The sequence below is a fragment of the Mercenaria mercenaria genome, chromosome 2 (assembly GCF_021730395.1).
Source record: "Mercenaria mercenaria strain notata chromosome 2, MADL_Memer_1, whole genome shotgun sequence".
NCBI classification, from domain to species: Eukaryota; Metazoa; Mollusca; class Bivalvia; order Venerida; family Veneridae; genus Mercenaria; species Mercenaria mercenaria.
Genome location: NC_069362.1, coordinates 76,953,466 through 76,969,948, shown reverse-complemented (window position 1 = coordinate 76,969,948; position 16,483 = coordinate 76,953,466). Strand labels below are relative to the sequence as shown.

General features: G+C 34.7%; 1 protein-coding gene across 1 annotated transcript; it reads left to right on the top strand.

Moving 5' to 3' along the window:
• The first annotated feature begins 1,308 nt into the window (after positions 1-1,308).
• LOC128555229 (uncharacterized) lies at positions 1,309-12,582 on the top strand. The gene is made up of 12 exons (XM_053537015.1): positions 1,309-1,428; positions 3,713-3,845; positions 4,166-4,342; positions 4,672-4,764; positions 5,061-5,750; positions 6,089-6,226; positions 6,504-6,725; positions 7,126-7,170; positions 7,517-7,626; positions 9,177-9,241; positions 11,185-11,348; positions 12,433-12,582. Exons 1-12 carry the CDS (start codon positions 1,324-1,326, stop codon positions 12,522-12,524), a joined length of 2,034 nt encoding a protein of 677 aa, XP_053392990.1. The 5' UTR covers positions 1,309-1,323; the 3' UTR covers positions 12,525-12,582.
• The last annotated feature ends 3,901 nt before the right edge of the window (positions 12,583-16,483 follow it).

Sequence of the window (16,483 nt, the reverse complement as noted above, 5' to 3'; positions counted from 1 at the left end):
ACGGCCACAGCAAACTGGGACTTGTTTATTGAGTTTTTTGCAGGACTTGATCGGAGGAAGAATATGGTAATTTTGGGAATTTTCAGTCGTTGGATCAAAAACAGGTAATATGCCTTTCCGTTTCATGGGGACAATTGCATTTTCCGCTTCGCATTGCCTGTTCATAGTCTCTCAGTATTTAGTTGTCTGCGCCTTTTTTAAAAACGCTTACGTTTATTTCAAAGATGTTGCAATCAGTCATTTCCATTTATCATAGTATATCTCGGTTACTTTGCTTACACTGAATCAAGTTCTTAAGATCATCAGTATCAGCGGAGTAAATGAGAAGTTGTACAAAGCTTAGTTACGCATTTTGTTACGAGATTACTGTTGAAATGATTTTTCACTAGTTATAGGCTTTGATGGATATGCATAAAGTCTATGGTAGATACTTTCCAAGATTCAACATAATTTCTCATTCAAAGTGGGAAGTTGGCAGTTACTTGCGGGAGAACATGTTTGTAATGGTAAGAATCCAGGAAACACTGGTATGTTACTCCGCCCGCCGTTACATGACTGAAATACTGTAGAATAACGGCGTTACCCAAAAAAAAACAAACAAACAAACATAATTTTCAAATCGATCTAAATGATCAAACATACGTCATTGTATAAAGCTTAGATGTGCAAATCGTTGTTATGTTCACGGTGTTAGGATTATTTTTGCTGGAGTTATGACTCTAAAGGTCAATTTTAATAACACCTGTACTACCACTGCTCCTTTATTGATTTGCGGATCCACGGAATTGCTTTTGCCTAATCACATTATGTACGATTGTTGATTTGTTTAAGGAGTATTGCCCTTTTGATTTTATTATACATCAGTCTTCATAGCACAGTTCATAATTTCCAAACTATTTTTCTATTTAATAAATTAGCATTGATTCCCACATATAAGTTTCCTAATAGCCTACTTAGAAAGATTAAAAGCCTGGCACCAATTGTTCTTAAAATCAAGCTAGATTACATGTAGAATAGATTTTACACAAAATCTAAAATAAGCACAATTTACTAGAGGAAATTGTCTTTACTGAAAACAAAAACAGATCCTTTGTATCCCGTTTGTATACCAGGGACCAGAATAAAAACAATTCCGGAATGGCAATGTCTCTTTAAATGATAGATCCATCTAACAATTTTCGACTTGTCATTCTAAATGTATGGAAGTGGTCCTGGATTTTGCCCCTAAATTTTGTCAGGTGATGGCCCAACAGATTCCGAGTAAGTATTGGGTTTTAGCTCCAAAACAAAGAACTCTGGTCACAAGGCTATGTGACGTTTTCTATGAAACCAAATAAAGATGTAGCCCATCTTTCAACAGTTCATGCGAATGCCTCAATTTATTTCGATCAAAATGAACCGATTGATACACCAAATATTTTTAACACGGTAAATGCATACATTTTTGTTTCAGTTATTATTGTAATCGTTCGATATTGAACTCAATTTTCCTTTTATTGCCGAGTGTCAAGCACCATTTACACGTTTTTGGTTTGACGCGGCGTTCAGGGAACGAACCCACGAGCTATCACCACACCTGAAATGCAATTGTTACAGGTGCATTACTTTTCAATTACGTACGACATACACATTGATCCAGTAATCATTATTAAATTAGTGGGGAAAAACAGTATAAATTCTATTAGCTTGTTACTACCGTTTCATAGTTGTGAAAAGTAACTGTACAAAATATGGTAAGTGTCCCTGTGACCCAGCTCCTTTGTCTATATATAATTGTCTTAATTGTCTTATCGTAGGTAATCCTTTATAATGTGTACTCACTTTAGAGAAAATAATTAAGATGCATTAAGTCATAATGTGAAATAATAATTTGTTTCAAATAGCTGTTAATAGATGTTTTTAATAAAAGAAGCTGGGTTAGTTCTGTCAATATTATCAATTGAATAATCTACATTCTCATCACATAAAAAAGCAAAGTTAGCTGAAGGTACATTTAGCTTTTTGCCTTTAACTGTGAAAACAGACCCACAATCAGTACATGCAGAACATTGAGCATTCTTTGTACAAACCAAAACAAGTCTGGGTGATAAATGAGAAGAAAGTTCACAGCTTTTTATAAATCAGCAGAGAAATATCTAGCTCTACAAGGATCTTCTGAACCTCTTGAAAAGCTCTTTTACTGTCGGCAAACTATTATGGGCTGGCTTCACCGCCTTGTTCTGCTCCTCTTAAATTCAAAGGGTTCGGTGTTATCTTACACGGACACTTTTTAATACACTAGTGTTCATTAGTGCAAGACTGCCACTTAAAAATAACTTAACTGAGTCTGGAGAAATATTTTGTTTGAACCATTAGGTTTGAACAATGCTGTGGAGAATGCATTTCGTTGAACATAAGTCAGATATTTTGGTTTGAAACAATCACTAGTTTTAGACCATACTTTTGCAATGTGTAGCAATCGATTTGTAAACACTAAGTGTACTCTTTTGTATAATAAAACGCGCCAAAAAGCGTTACATTAAAAATATATTTCTTTAAATTGCTAAAAGACTTTAAGATAACATGACTGCAAGGGTTTTAGCATGTTTACCTATGTGATTTAATAAACAAAAAAAACTTATTTTGGGATCATTTGGTAGTACTCTCAGTGCTCTTTTATAATTATTTGGAGTACCGCTTAAAGACATACGTAGGCTTATTTTTTCTAATGGCTTAGAGAATAGAAAGCATGCAAAGTGCCCTAACTTACAGCAGACATTCAGTACAGATAAACAATTAAGGCCGTGATTGCGACTATATTTTAAGACTTAATAGATAAATGAAAGTTTTTTTGAAGTACTGTATCACATGAATATATTTTCACCCAAATATGAAAATAGCATGAACAGTAGATTTCAAAAGCATACACCAATCTGTAAAATACTCCACGTTTTATTACCTTTCATAAATAGACTTGATTTTATCGGTCGGATCTTCTTTTATTTTGTTGGTTGCATTCAGTGCTTCCACGGGAATTTCGTTACATCCATATTTAACTATCACTACAACAGTCTTTAAATACCGCCGGTTGGTGACCGTTAAGTTTGAGTCATTGTTGTTATTATTTCTGGTCCTTTGGGATCATGGAGTCTACTAAATGTTCTTTGTCAGTTTCCAATTAATCCTGTGCTAGGGGCGTAAGGGTTGTTCTACTTTTCATTACCTGTCATGAACAGACTAAGTAAAACCGATTCTGCCATTGTTTTACCTGTTTGCGTTCTGTGCTTCGCAATGATCTTCTTGCGGATTTATTTAGGTAATTAATTGTGTTTCTTTTCTATCACAAGGATTATTCAATAATATTTCACAATAGAACACAGCTTCAATTGGTGTTGATTGCGTGATATGGTCGATGTCGAAGCATGTTCTTATCAGTTTGATTAACCTTCATATCACGAACCTTTATGTGCCATGTGGTGGTGCCAAAGGGTCGCCCCATGCATAGACTCAGTGTCCTTTCTAGTTTTGTAAAGTATGTGTATAATTATATGCATGGGTTCTAATAGTACAACTTAATGAGACCCAGGTTTGAATCCCGCCTCAGGAATATTTCATCATGAAATGCTATCCTCATCAATTTCTGTTACGCTCTTAAGTCGTAAGAAAAATATAAAATGAAAAAAAAACTGTTACAGATATCTTCCATATCTTATTTATTATTTATAAAATTTAGATTGATGATAGCAGTCCAGAGGTTAATGGATCAGTAATTTCTGGAACAGAATCTACTGATTCTGTCACATTGTCTGTTCTTGCTACAGATACAGGGTCTGGAGTGAAACATGTTGATATATTTGAACTGCAAGGTACGTATCATAACTCAATCCGACTAATCGTAATATTAAATTTATGTAGTATTTCAGCAAATATGATATAGTTAATAAATGATAAGAGCTATTGTTTTCTCAATTTGCGTGAATCATATCTCGGTAAGCATCATCCTTTTATATTTCATTACAATGTTCTAGTTTTACAAAATGAACTCTTTAAGTGTCTCGTATTGTAGTGATACATACATTGATCAATTGCATGTGATGGTTCATTTAGCCATTCTTCAGATGATTTCTATGCCTTTAATTAAATACCTTATATATACTTTTTATTATGTTTGTCTCAAATATTACAGGCAATAGTTTAAGCTTGCTCCAAGGTGGTGTTACGGAGAATATATTTCTTGTAAAGTTGAAGCTAGGAGAGTCAAAACGATTACTTCCAGTAGCCGTTGATCAAGTCGGAAACCGACCAAAACTCACAGAAATTGAAAAAGAAAGTGCTATTAATGTGACATCTACAATTCAGAGTGGTACGAGATTTGACATGTATTATTAAAAGCAATATGTCTCGTTAATAAGAATACATTTAATGCGATTATTTACGTCAAAAGTAAAATATTTAAGCTTAAGAGTACATGCTATCAAACAGCCATAGGAAATATGTTTGTGTGCATAAAGATGATATAAGTGTTGCTTTAAGTTAAATTGTCAGCATTTGCAAAATATACTAGTTTAGACTATGTTAAAACGCACTACGTGTTTTCAGTCGTGGACACAAAAATACACAACATTTATATTCCTGTTTTGAAGCATTATGAAATTACACGTTAAAACAAAGAAATTGTTCTTATATTCAAAGGTACTTGTGATTGTTCTGGACACGGCAACTGCAGTGCAAGAATGCAAGTTTGTCTATGTGATGAAGGATTTTACGGGCCGTCCTGTAATTCCAGTAAGTATACAACGTACACAATGTAATAATAAAATGCTGTATTGCCAGTTACGAGGTGCTTACATGTAAGTCAGTTTTTTCTTTTACCGTCACGGTTTGTTTAGGTTTACGGCTTCTACTTTACTAGAACTTACAACCTCTAGAATGGTAATTAATATCCTATGATTCCTATCCACGAAGCAAGCAGAGCGGTCCAGTACAGCTGAATTAGTACATTTTGTAGTTTCATCTGAAAGCTTGAATTCTTTCTTAAAATCGTTTATTTAAAGAGAAATGAATATATTTTCTATTTACAGCTTCCCCACCACCAGAACCTCCACTGCTGGAACTTAAATCTAAGGCAGGATTTACTAACGAACCAGTTGAACTCACAATATCAGCAAGGAATCTTTCAGGGTGTTTAGATGAGATTCAAATTTTCCTGTCCGGGATGCCAGATGGTACGTCATTTTCGAAAGGCATAGTTCAAAATGATAGCACCATCCTACTTTTGAGTACCGATTTTGGACAGCTGAATATGACCACAAATAGCACAGGCGAACATAGTTTGAAAATCCTTGTGACCCAGTTTACGAACGGAACAAACTTCACTAGATCCGGTGAACTTCAGATTATGATTTATCCCAAGATCGAAAATGCCTCGTTCGAGTTTGATGGTTGTTTCTCAGAGGACAGTAAGGGTGAAATAGTGGCCCGACTCAATTCCTCAGTCATTCTCTCAAGTGAACAACAGACGTTCCTGAACAACGAATCGACATCTATTCCACACTCAGTAACATTGACAGTACCAACCTGGGCGCGACCACTGGAAACCTTTAAAAGTGGTAGTGTGTACAGAATAGAAGATACAGTAAAGGGTTACTTTCTTAAACTGAATGGCAGGTTTGAGCCTTTTAATGTCACAGTTGATGTCAAAATAGAACCTGACGGCGTCCCTTCTGCAGCATATTCCAAGCAATTTGAAGTATCTAGATTCTGCTACGGAGGTAATTTTATGTCCAAAATTATCTAGATACTAAATGGGGCATTTTCTTGTCTATTTGAATAACGGTTTCATAGTAGCATATGTTGAGCATGTGTTTATTTCTATATATGTCAATCAATGTAACTGATATTATTCTTCAGTTTTGTCAGCTCAGTATTTAGGCAACATTTACCTCTGTGTTATATTTTTTCATCGGATTTATGTATTTATATTGATAAGTTTGTATTTACATTTAAATATATGTAACGAACAACTGAACTGTATGGAGTTTTTCAATGAACACTTAAGAGAAAATGACCTCAGCAAGTCTTATTACAATTTATTTTTATGATTTTAAAGAATGCAGAGAGCACGACTATGGTGTGAAGTGCAATTATACTTGCGACTGCGACTGGGATAATACTGTAGAGTGCAACAAATTTAATGGGTCTTGTTCATGTTCACGTCAGTGGAAGGGAATGGCGTGTGATGAGTTTGGTATGAACGCATCAGTGTACTTACAGTGATTGAAACTATCTAACTCTATCATATTGCATTTGATGAGAAAATAACCATTATTGTTATGTAGTTGGAAGCAAGACAGTTACAAGTAAGATGTACATAAGAGTACACAATTAATAAAAGCGATAAAATATAAAATGGTAATGAAACATAAAAGAGAGATATTAGTTTGTCTATATGTATAATTTGTTTCATTTTGTTGTTTTTCATATAGACTTTTCGTATTATAATGCTAGACAATATAACTTTTTAGCATGTCCATGCGTTGTGAACAATACAGAGGAATGTGAACCAGAGAATCAAACATGTGAGTGTAAGGGCGGCTGGGAAGGTAAAGGCTGTGATATAGATATAGATGAATGTCTCAACAACACTATATGTGATGCTCACAATAATACTGGCTGCCAGAACAGAGACTGGGGATACGACTGTCTGTGTCTAATAGGATATCAACTTGAAAATGATACTTGTATCGGTATGTTACCCAACTATTTCTATATACCAGCTAGGATATATAACATATTGTGTACAGAGGTACCATACTTGGCCCATGCTATTCAAATGAAGACTATTTTGTTTGGAAAAAATATTATGTTAGACAAATTCAATAACTTTACAGCATAAAACAACATGACACCGATTTAGATATAATCATTTTCCAACGTTAAATATGATCGGCGATAAGTGAAATCTTCTTGTAGATTCTATATAATATTTTTGCATTTCCTTAGATTCTCAGATTCACCATAAACTATATAGTATTAGATCTATGTTACTTAACTTAATTGCATTAGACATGAATTCATCGGAATGTGCAGGGTAAAGTACATTTTTATTAGGTTGTATTGTGGATTTGTTGTTGTTTATCTTTTCAGAGGAAATAGATACGGTCAATACAACGATGTTAACAGAGAATCCTGGTAAGATTGCTAAAATTTATAAAATGTTTTGCTATATTTTGAAATGAATTTTTAACGCACACATCTGAATAATATACAATAGTCACTTAAATTGTGATTAATCCTTATCAAGCTGAACACGATTAATTTTGCCTTTGCGACAAGTGTTGATCATGATCAGCCTCTGAACATCCGTGCAGTCTGATCATTATCTTCACTGTTCGCCATTCAGTCAGTATCCTTTTGGTAAGCATCCCTTTTGTCCTAGTTTTTACATGCAATTGTATAGAAGTCTTTCATTCTCAGTGGAGGTAAATGTTATGCTAATCACAACTTTATAATGTTAAACGTTTGTTTCTTGTTCTAGAGGAGAAGATTACAACAGTTTCGCTGCACTTAAACATTCAAGTTCCAAACACTGTTAATCTGAAGGTCGCAGTTACATTCGAAATATACAAGAAGAAATCAACCGAAATGGTAGTTTCCCTAACATTATAACAGTTGTATTTTTATTATTTTATCGGTCGGCCGGCCAGTAAGTTGGTCTGCCAATAACTAGGGTATGTTTCATTGAACAATAGTCAAATTCAAAGGATGAAAGCCTATGGCCAGTAGATGACCGTTATTGTTTTAGGCGGCAGTAGGTCAAACGTCATCGTCACATGGTTGGTAGATGACCCTTATTGTCTTGTGGGCGGGGGTCAGTAGGTTATGGTGAAGAACAAAGTTACCTTTACACTGAAAACAGTTTCCGCACAATACTTAAGGAATACTTTGGTTGTCAGACTTTATATGATGGTTGTCTGTGTTCAGTAGATGACCACTGTTGTTTTGAGATTATATGATCAAAGGTCAAGTTCACAGTATAGAAAATTACATACCAGCTTGATTTGGAAGTCCACCTTTGGGGTGCGTATGTGTTTAACAAACAGCTCTTGTTCAAATAAATATGCCTGGACAGAATTAACTGCAATTGAACATGCGTTATTTGTTCGTCCGCTTCTCTTGTTTGACAACTCATGAATTTATTGGAATGTGTGTTGGGTAAATCTTTAAAATGTTTTGTGTGAAAAATGAAGTGGAGCCTCTCCTTCCATTATTATAGAATGATAGTTCTCCATGCGCGCATGAAACCTATGTACAGTAGCAATTGTTATCCTTACACAGGTTTAAATTAGTTATAATGTGCGCATTTCTTGTTTTGAGTGACGTTTCAATTGTCTGCAACAAAACTTAAAAGACTACTGTTATTATTGTTAATAGATATTTAAGAAAAACGTTTATTGCTCATTATGTTTGTAATAGACATATGATATATACAGTAGTGTAATAAAACATATATGAGCCGTGCCATGAGAAAATCAACATAGTGGGTATGCGACCAGCATGGATCCAGACCAGCCTGCGCATCCGCGCAGTCTGGTCAGGCTCCATGCTGTTCGCTTTTAAAGCCTATTGGAATTGGAGAAACTATTAGCGAACAGCATGGATCCTTACCAGACTGCGCGGATGCGCAGGCTGGTCTGGATCCATGCTGGTCGCATACCCACTATGTTGGTTTTCCCATGGCGTGGCTCATATGATATAGCATTTCTCTACTATTTGTAGAAATGTATATTTAAATGTCTAGATGAACGAGCTTTTATGTATTGCTTCTTCTCAAATTTGAAACGTACACGCACATTGAAAATGATTTGAATCATATGAAATTATTGTTGCTTTGTCTCAATTTACTCTGTCAATATTTTAATTTGTTAATCATTTAAATATCAATAGTTCAAGGGCCATTGCAATGTTGCTTATTTTTTTTACACTTTTGATGGTTACTGTAGTCAAACTACACTGGGATATCCCAGTAAATAAATAATAATGTGACAATAGAAAAGTTGCAATACTAATTAAAGTATTATAATGTCCGGAAAGGTATCTGCCTTCTTCCTCTACAGTTATAGACGTAAAGTCGCCGAATGACCTACATCATGCATTATGAATTGTTATAAAATAATTTCACTTCTTTTCACTTCCAGCTCGAGATATATTATGCAGAAAAACTTGGCGATAATTTCATTAAAGTTATTATCAACAGTATCAGGTAGGTTGCAAAAAAAAACCTCTTTACATTCTGTTTTAAAATGCTAGTTAACATGGAATTGACATTTATCACATAAGCGTGTGACTTTTCCAACATCAAGAAACTGACATATATATGTTGGTCAGCTAAGATAAAAAGGTATATATTTTGTTTTCAATATTAAGATATTAAGCATTTTCAAAACTAATGAATTCCAATAATCATGCATAAAAGTCGTCCCTTTTCACTTAACATGACTATCTATTTCCTTTCACAGACGTGCATATTTCTATTGTTAAGCTTTGCATTTTATAGCAGATTTTTAACCAAGCGCACGTGAAGGTCATGTTAGTAGACTCGGTCCTACACATATTCCCATAGTGCCATTAATCGTTATTGTAACCACAAGGGGGAAGGGGCTAGCGCGATTCATCGATTTGCTAGACGTCCCAATGTGGTTTATATCCGTATAAACGCACAAAAAAATAACATTCAACCCCCTTTCTTATTTCTAATGTCAAGTCCGACCTAGACAATTATGTCCGGACAGTCATCTTAAGATCATGTAACAATGCAAACATGATTCCGCGCAGATCGGCGTTCAGTCTTAATAGGTCTGAGACCCTTACTATATGAAAAAATACTAAAACGCTACATTCCTTGGAAATTGAATGTGATCAATATGTCCTAAGCATGATGACTTTGTGCAGTATCTCTGTCTGGAAAAAATTACATTTGTTTGTCTACCAGAATACAGAACGTATGAACAGTATACTGCTCCATGTATTACAACATCGGTTTTATTTGAATAACTCCATTTTCGGCGTGCCAGGTTTTTTTTACATTGCTTTCTTCTATATTGTCTTTTCAGTACATGACGTCAAAATTCTATTAGACATCGAGTATTTGCAGTTATATCTTCAGAAATATTTTGATGGTTTATGCCAAGTAAAGAAAAAAACACAATCGAGATTAAATACAAATAGTTGTGAAATATTTAATCTGAAAGGCTCCATGCCGCTCTATCAGCGTTGCAAAAGTAACGAATATTGACGCATTGCTCCGAAATAAGTGATCAAGCATGATAATCACTGAGATGATATTACTCATGCATGCTGTTTCTTTAGCATACGCCTTATAGTATTTACTTTTTAAATCAGTAGTCTTGGAACTTAATTAATTGTTAATTTTGGTTACGTATTGGCTTTGTTTGATCACCGACTATTGTATAGTACAGTACAAAAACAGGAAGTGTTTCTGCACATGCACTTGATCGAATTAGCTTTAGATGCTACTACAGTAGAGCGTACTTCTCTCTTTTGCCGCAGATGAAAACGTAAATATACAAATATGGCGGCGCCCATAGAAGCTTTTCTATAGCATTCTTTTTTTAATACCTTTGACAATTAAGTATGTCACATTATCATCTAGACAACCTCTTCCACGGTCCGTTTATCCATGCTGTCTTTCTAATTGCAATTAAGAAAAATTAAGAACAATAAATTCAAACTAAACACTGAAAATGCTGTGCTGTAATTCTACAGTCCAGTTAATATTTCATAACCTTTCTCCACATTGAACCGTTGAACTACAGTTTAAATAATTACGTCATATCCGTTAACTGCCACAACAGTTAAGCTGTAGTTACAATAGTAGGTGATCTAACTAGACCATTATATATAAAAACTGAGAGATAAAATGGATACGCACAATGGTAGCAGACATTACTTGTATTAAAAAGTTCCTACCGAGACACACATGTAGTATCTAAATACCCTGTGCATGATAATGCTAAAGATTTCATACTGTTGATAAAATCCCATTACACTCTTTCTGAACTATCAACAAGTATTTGTACAGGAATATCTTAGAAAGAATGCCCCTCGTATTTTGTAACCCCATTGTACTAGTAAGCGGTTTTAGAATTCAGTTACGTATAATGTGATTATTCTGAATGTTCACAGCAAGGGCAGTTTGATAATTGATCATACAGTTATCACTAGGAAGACTGAGGAAGGAGCACAAGTACTGGCTATGGCTGTTGCTGAGATGATGACAGACAATTCATCCCTTACGTTTGATGGACAGCCTGTGAATGTGTCAGATATTACATTAGACAACACTACAGGTATTTATGAGTCAGATATCATGTACAGAGGAAGATCTAGATGTTGCCGCTAGTATGAAAAAAATATTAACATCAGTGAAGCTAAAATATTTATTAATTCCTACGAACTAACTCAAGCTGATACTGTAGTTATATTTATTTCCTTGGCATAACGTTTGTTTAAAAATAATAAAGTTTGGTACAAAAGTTAATATATCAGTATAGTCATATCGAAATCAAATGTAAAGAGGGATATTCATAAAAACAAGGACAAAAGCCATGGTCCAAGAACATCGCGACGTTAAAGCAGCGTACATGATAGACATGCACGCAAAAGTACATAGATATAGTAATGCATTTCTTGCATATAAGACTGAGGTTTCTGGTGATTTCACCGGTGCAGGAAAACTCCAGCGTACACCCCGGCGTGAAAGATGACTCTCTTGCTTTGAATTACTCGTATGTGTACATCTAGGTAGAAGATTCATGCAGTTATTTATATTTAATTACGCAAAGCGAGATAAAAACCAAATACATTGATAGTTCCTCTTTGTTCCTTTTAGAATTAAATATAACAATAAACAACGTTTTATTATAAATAATACATTACGTTACGCTGCAAATGATAAAACATAACCATAACCGGAACTGAACATCGTTTTTTGTCTTTGAAACGTCTTTCCTGTTTACTTCTTCTGATTTTATTTTTACTTTTGCTTGTTGAATAATGCATGCCGCTAATTGTAGGTGCAGATGGAAATATCCGGCTCGAGGGTAACTGTTTAGGCGGTAACGAGTGCCGAGCCTCATCACAACCTAAACAGTTATCCTCGGGCCGGATATACCTATCTGCACCTATATCCAGTGTAATTATCCAATAGTACAAACTTGGATAGGAAAAAACATTTGAAAGAACACAGTGGGGATATCTTCAGAAGTTTGCTTTATATTTAGATTTATATTTGCTGTCGTTGCAATCGAGTTGCATATATTTCAGTGTAAATGAAGTTAAAATTTGCCTAGCGTCCATTTGCTTAAAGATTTAAAGTTACATTGATTTTTCTGATAAAATGTGTGTTGTTTTTTTTCTATACAAAAACCATAGTTACGAACAATCTGTGCGACGTGTATACAAGAATCAACCCATGTGGCTTGACCAAGTGTGTAACAGACAACGGAAAACCAGCCTGTCGGTAAGTTTTGTGTGAGAGCATTTCATTATACCTCAACCAAACTTTTTGATGGAGGAGGCTATACAGGAATCACTTTGACCCGTCCCGTCCCTTCGTCCCTGCCCCGCCCCGTCCATTTAGGGAACCAGTGCAGAAATCATGTTATTATATATTTGTAGGATTGTAAGGCAAGTTCACATAGCAGGTCAAGTCAAGTCAAGTAAATTTTATTTACAAAGTCGGTGCAAATGTAACAAATAACATAAGCTCCAATGAGCTTTTAAAACCGATTTTTGTTTTGACAAAATTATCTGCCCTTTTCAATTGGATCACGTCCTAAAATTTACATTTCTTACAGTATTTCTGAAACTTATGATTGAAATTCCACCCAGACATTTGAGTTTATAAATTTACAACCCCAGTTCTAAAACTTTGCCTTTTATTTTGACAAAATATTCCCATTTTTGACAAAGCAAATGTAACAAAATTTATATTTCCTTTGAACATCTCTAAAACAAATGAAAGTATTGCACTGGAACTTCAAAGCAGATTGAAAGGATCATAGATCAAATTCACATATCAGGTCCCATTAGTCTTACTTTATTTTGACAAAATTATCTCCCTTTATTCAGTTAAAAAATGGCTCAAAATAACGCAAACTTTAAATATAATGTGTTAAACTTATTCATGCATTTGATGGAAACTTCACACTAACCTTAAAGAACATATTATTAGTTTACATACCAAGTTCCATAACACTTCCCTTTTATAAGATTATTCCCCTCATCACTTAGAAAATGTACAAACGTTGTATATTTCTAAAGACAATCTGTGCCCAAATAGAAGTAATGCATTAAACTTCAAAGCAGGCTGTAAGGGTCATAAGGTAAGATCGTATACAAGATCCCATAATTTTTACTTTTATTTTGACGACATTACTTTCCCTTTTGCACTTTGTCATTTCCTTTAATAAAATCTACGCAACTTCACACAAGGTGAAATCATAATTAAATACTGCAAACCTCAAGTCGCGATTTGACCTCTAATTATGTCGGTGAGACGTTAAACCTACAAAAAAGAAATCTCCGGTCCCATTGTTCAACGTCTAAGGAAAATCTATGCTGTTGTTCTCGTTATCATTTTCGTTCTTGTTTCTGAAACTGTTCCATTTCATAGTTAAATCAAGCAAAATATACAAAATAACCTGTACATGAAGACAGTCTAATGATAATTATGCCACTCTTCGAAGAAGCGGGGTGTATTGCTTTGCACTTGTCGGTTGGTTGGTCCATCTGTTGGTAGAGCGAATCATTTCCGCCCGACAACTTCAGACCTATTTGATCCAGAACCTTCAAACTTGGTAGCATAATTCGACTTACATAGTAGATGATTCCTGTATTTTTTGGGGGTCAAAGGTCAAGGTTTCTGCCCAATACCTCAAAAATCATTTAATCCAGGACATGCAAATTTTACAGCATAATAGGGTTTTCAAGGTAGATGACCTCTATTATTTTTGGAGACAATAGGTCGAAGATCAATGTCAAAAGGGGCCGCAAACTTAAAAACGGTTCTCGCCCAATAACTTGAGAACCACTTGACCCAGAACTTTCAAACTTGATAACATTATTGGGCTTGATAGTAGATGAGCCCTATAGTATTTGGGTCATTAATTCAAAGGTCAAGATCACAGAGGCTGGACCTTTGAAAAGGTTTCCGCCAAATAATTTGACCCAGAATGTTCAAATCTGGTAGCTTGATTGAGCTTTTAAAGTAGATGACACCTGTTGTATTTGGGATCAGTAGGCCAAATGTTAAGGTCACAGGGACCCGATCCTTGAAAGCAATTTCAACCGAATAACTTGAGAACCACTTGACCTAGAATCTTCAAGACTGGTAGCATTATTGGGCCTATAAAGTCGAAGATCCCCAGTGGGGTTTAGTGAGACAAACTTCATGGTCAAAAGGGCCTGAACCCCGAAAACAGTTTCCATTCAATAACTTGAGAAGCACTTGACCCAGTATCTTCAATCTTTATAACATGGTTGGGCTTAACCCGTATTGTTTTTAGGGTTAGTTGATCAGAGATCATGGTCATAGTGATCACGGGACAGAATATGGGACAACCCATCATGGCGGTGGGGGTGGGGGGTGGCATATGCGTTCTACAAACATCTCTTGTTATAGTATCGTTTTGCAAACCATCATCACAATTCAATTTAATTTTACTTTCAGACCGCTAGAGCCGCCAGCCGAAACTAACAAGAGTAAGTGTCATTATTAATTCAAGTTTATTTTGTTATCAATTTTAAAATAAACAGCAGCTCTTAAATCTAACTTTATAAATAATACGGTGACATAAAGACAAATAAAGTCGAAAATTATTTCAGGTCGTAAGATATTGGTCATACCGTTGGCAGTCGGCATCCCAGTTGTATTTCTAATTGTTGTTATGGTAACTGTGTGGCTATGCGTGAGAAAGAAGAAGAATAAAAAAGAAAACTCATACGAGGATACCAGTCCAAAATCTGAGTCACATGGTCACGCTGATTTACAATCGGGTCTGTCTGGTAAATACCGACGTAAACATTCTAGCTCCCAGTTTCAGAACCCTGTATACGGAAGTCAACTGTCGGGGCAGGAGTCGGCTTGGCAGTCTAATCCATACTACACTAAAGGAGGTCCAGAGAAAAGCGGAAGCAGCTACAACAAGAAGCACAATGCTTACGTCTATCAAGGCCGACACAAATAAATTATGACTGTATAATAATATGTATATTATCTAGATATAGTTATTTAGTATAAATATAATCGGCTCGTAGGTAAATTGTCTTTAAAATTTGTTTGGCATGATCTTATGTAATCTTCCGATGTATATGAACAAAATCAATGATAATTATCCTGAATGCGTACTGCTGATTTTTTATCATATCATAAATAATTAAAAGAATTATATATATGCTAATATTTTAATGTCGCTTTATTGAATTTGCATATACGATTCATTTGTTATTTCATTGTGTGTTAATTAAGTGCAATCCGGTCGACTTTACACAGAAGTGGTTGTTCTTGATATCACTTATATTTACAGGTATTTATTTCTTATTTTATATTGTACTGAGCTCCGGTTAGATCGTTTTGATTTTATTTGATTTTTGTCCTTATTCATAAATCAGACTTTCATGATAGATAATTCTTCATCTAGCAGCTCAAATGGTGATTAATATGTTCAGACGTCGTGCACGAAGTGGGGTAATCTGTTGGTATAGTGTGAGCAAACCTACAGAACTACAGATCGACAAAAAATCTCACTTATATTTCACTAAATATGATTTTTCAAAACTGATTACTAGTACAACAAATTAAGTAACTATATGAAGAATAATGCTCTGCTGCAACAAAATATTGCGCTTCCTTTTCTCATATTCATATTTGCTTTATAATCTAGTATGAGTGTACAAGTTCCTGAAGAAAGTCTTCAAAAGCCCAGACTTCAATTCATTATATTTTTTACTCTTTATGTTAAAAAATCCAAACAAAATTTCTTTTGTTGACATGACTGTAGATTACTGGTGTATATATTTTGCCTATCACATATTTAAAACATATTTGCCTCTTGCTGAGAATACCGTGCCTTACCTGCCACCACAGTTTCTCATTTAAGAATATCGGGATGTTGCTTCTGTCCAAAAGTTATAGAGTTGTAGGGAAACATATTATTACTGAAAATAAAGTAGACAAAATACAAGTAAAGTAAACATTTTAGATTGAATAATTTGTATTTTTATCTAAAATCGTTTGAGTAAATCATTATCTCATACGAGTATATGGAAAAGATAAAAAAATTTACTTGTTTGTGAAAAACTGTACACCTCTTCCAAAATTTTACAAAGTATGTTTGCATATAAAATTCCTCACATGTTTCGAAGCAAATATCATGATGTTAAAGCACGGACTGTTCAATGATGGCGAATGTTAGAAGTTTGT

Coding starts and splice junctions, on each gene's coding strand:
- LOC128555229 (XM_053537015.1), top strand. CDS start 1,324: ATGAAACCAAATAAAGATGTAGCCCATCTTTCAACAGTTCATGCGAAT. Junction 1,429..3,712: donor CACCAAATATTTTTAACACG/GTAAATGCATAC, acceptor TATAAAATTTAG/ATTGATGATAGCAGTCCAGA. Junction 6,726..7,125: donor TGAAAATGATACTTGTATCG/GTATGTTACCCA, acceptor TTATCTTTTCAG/AGGAAATAGATACGGTCAAT.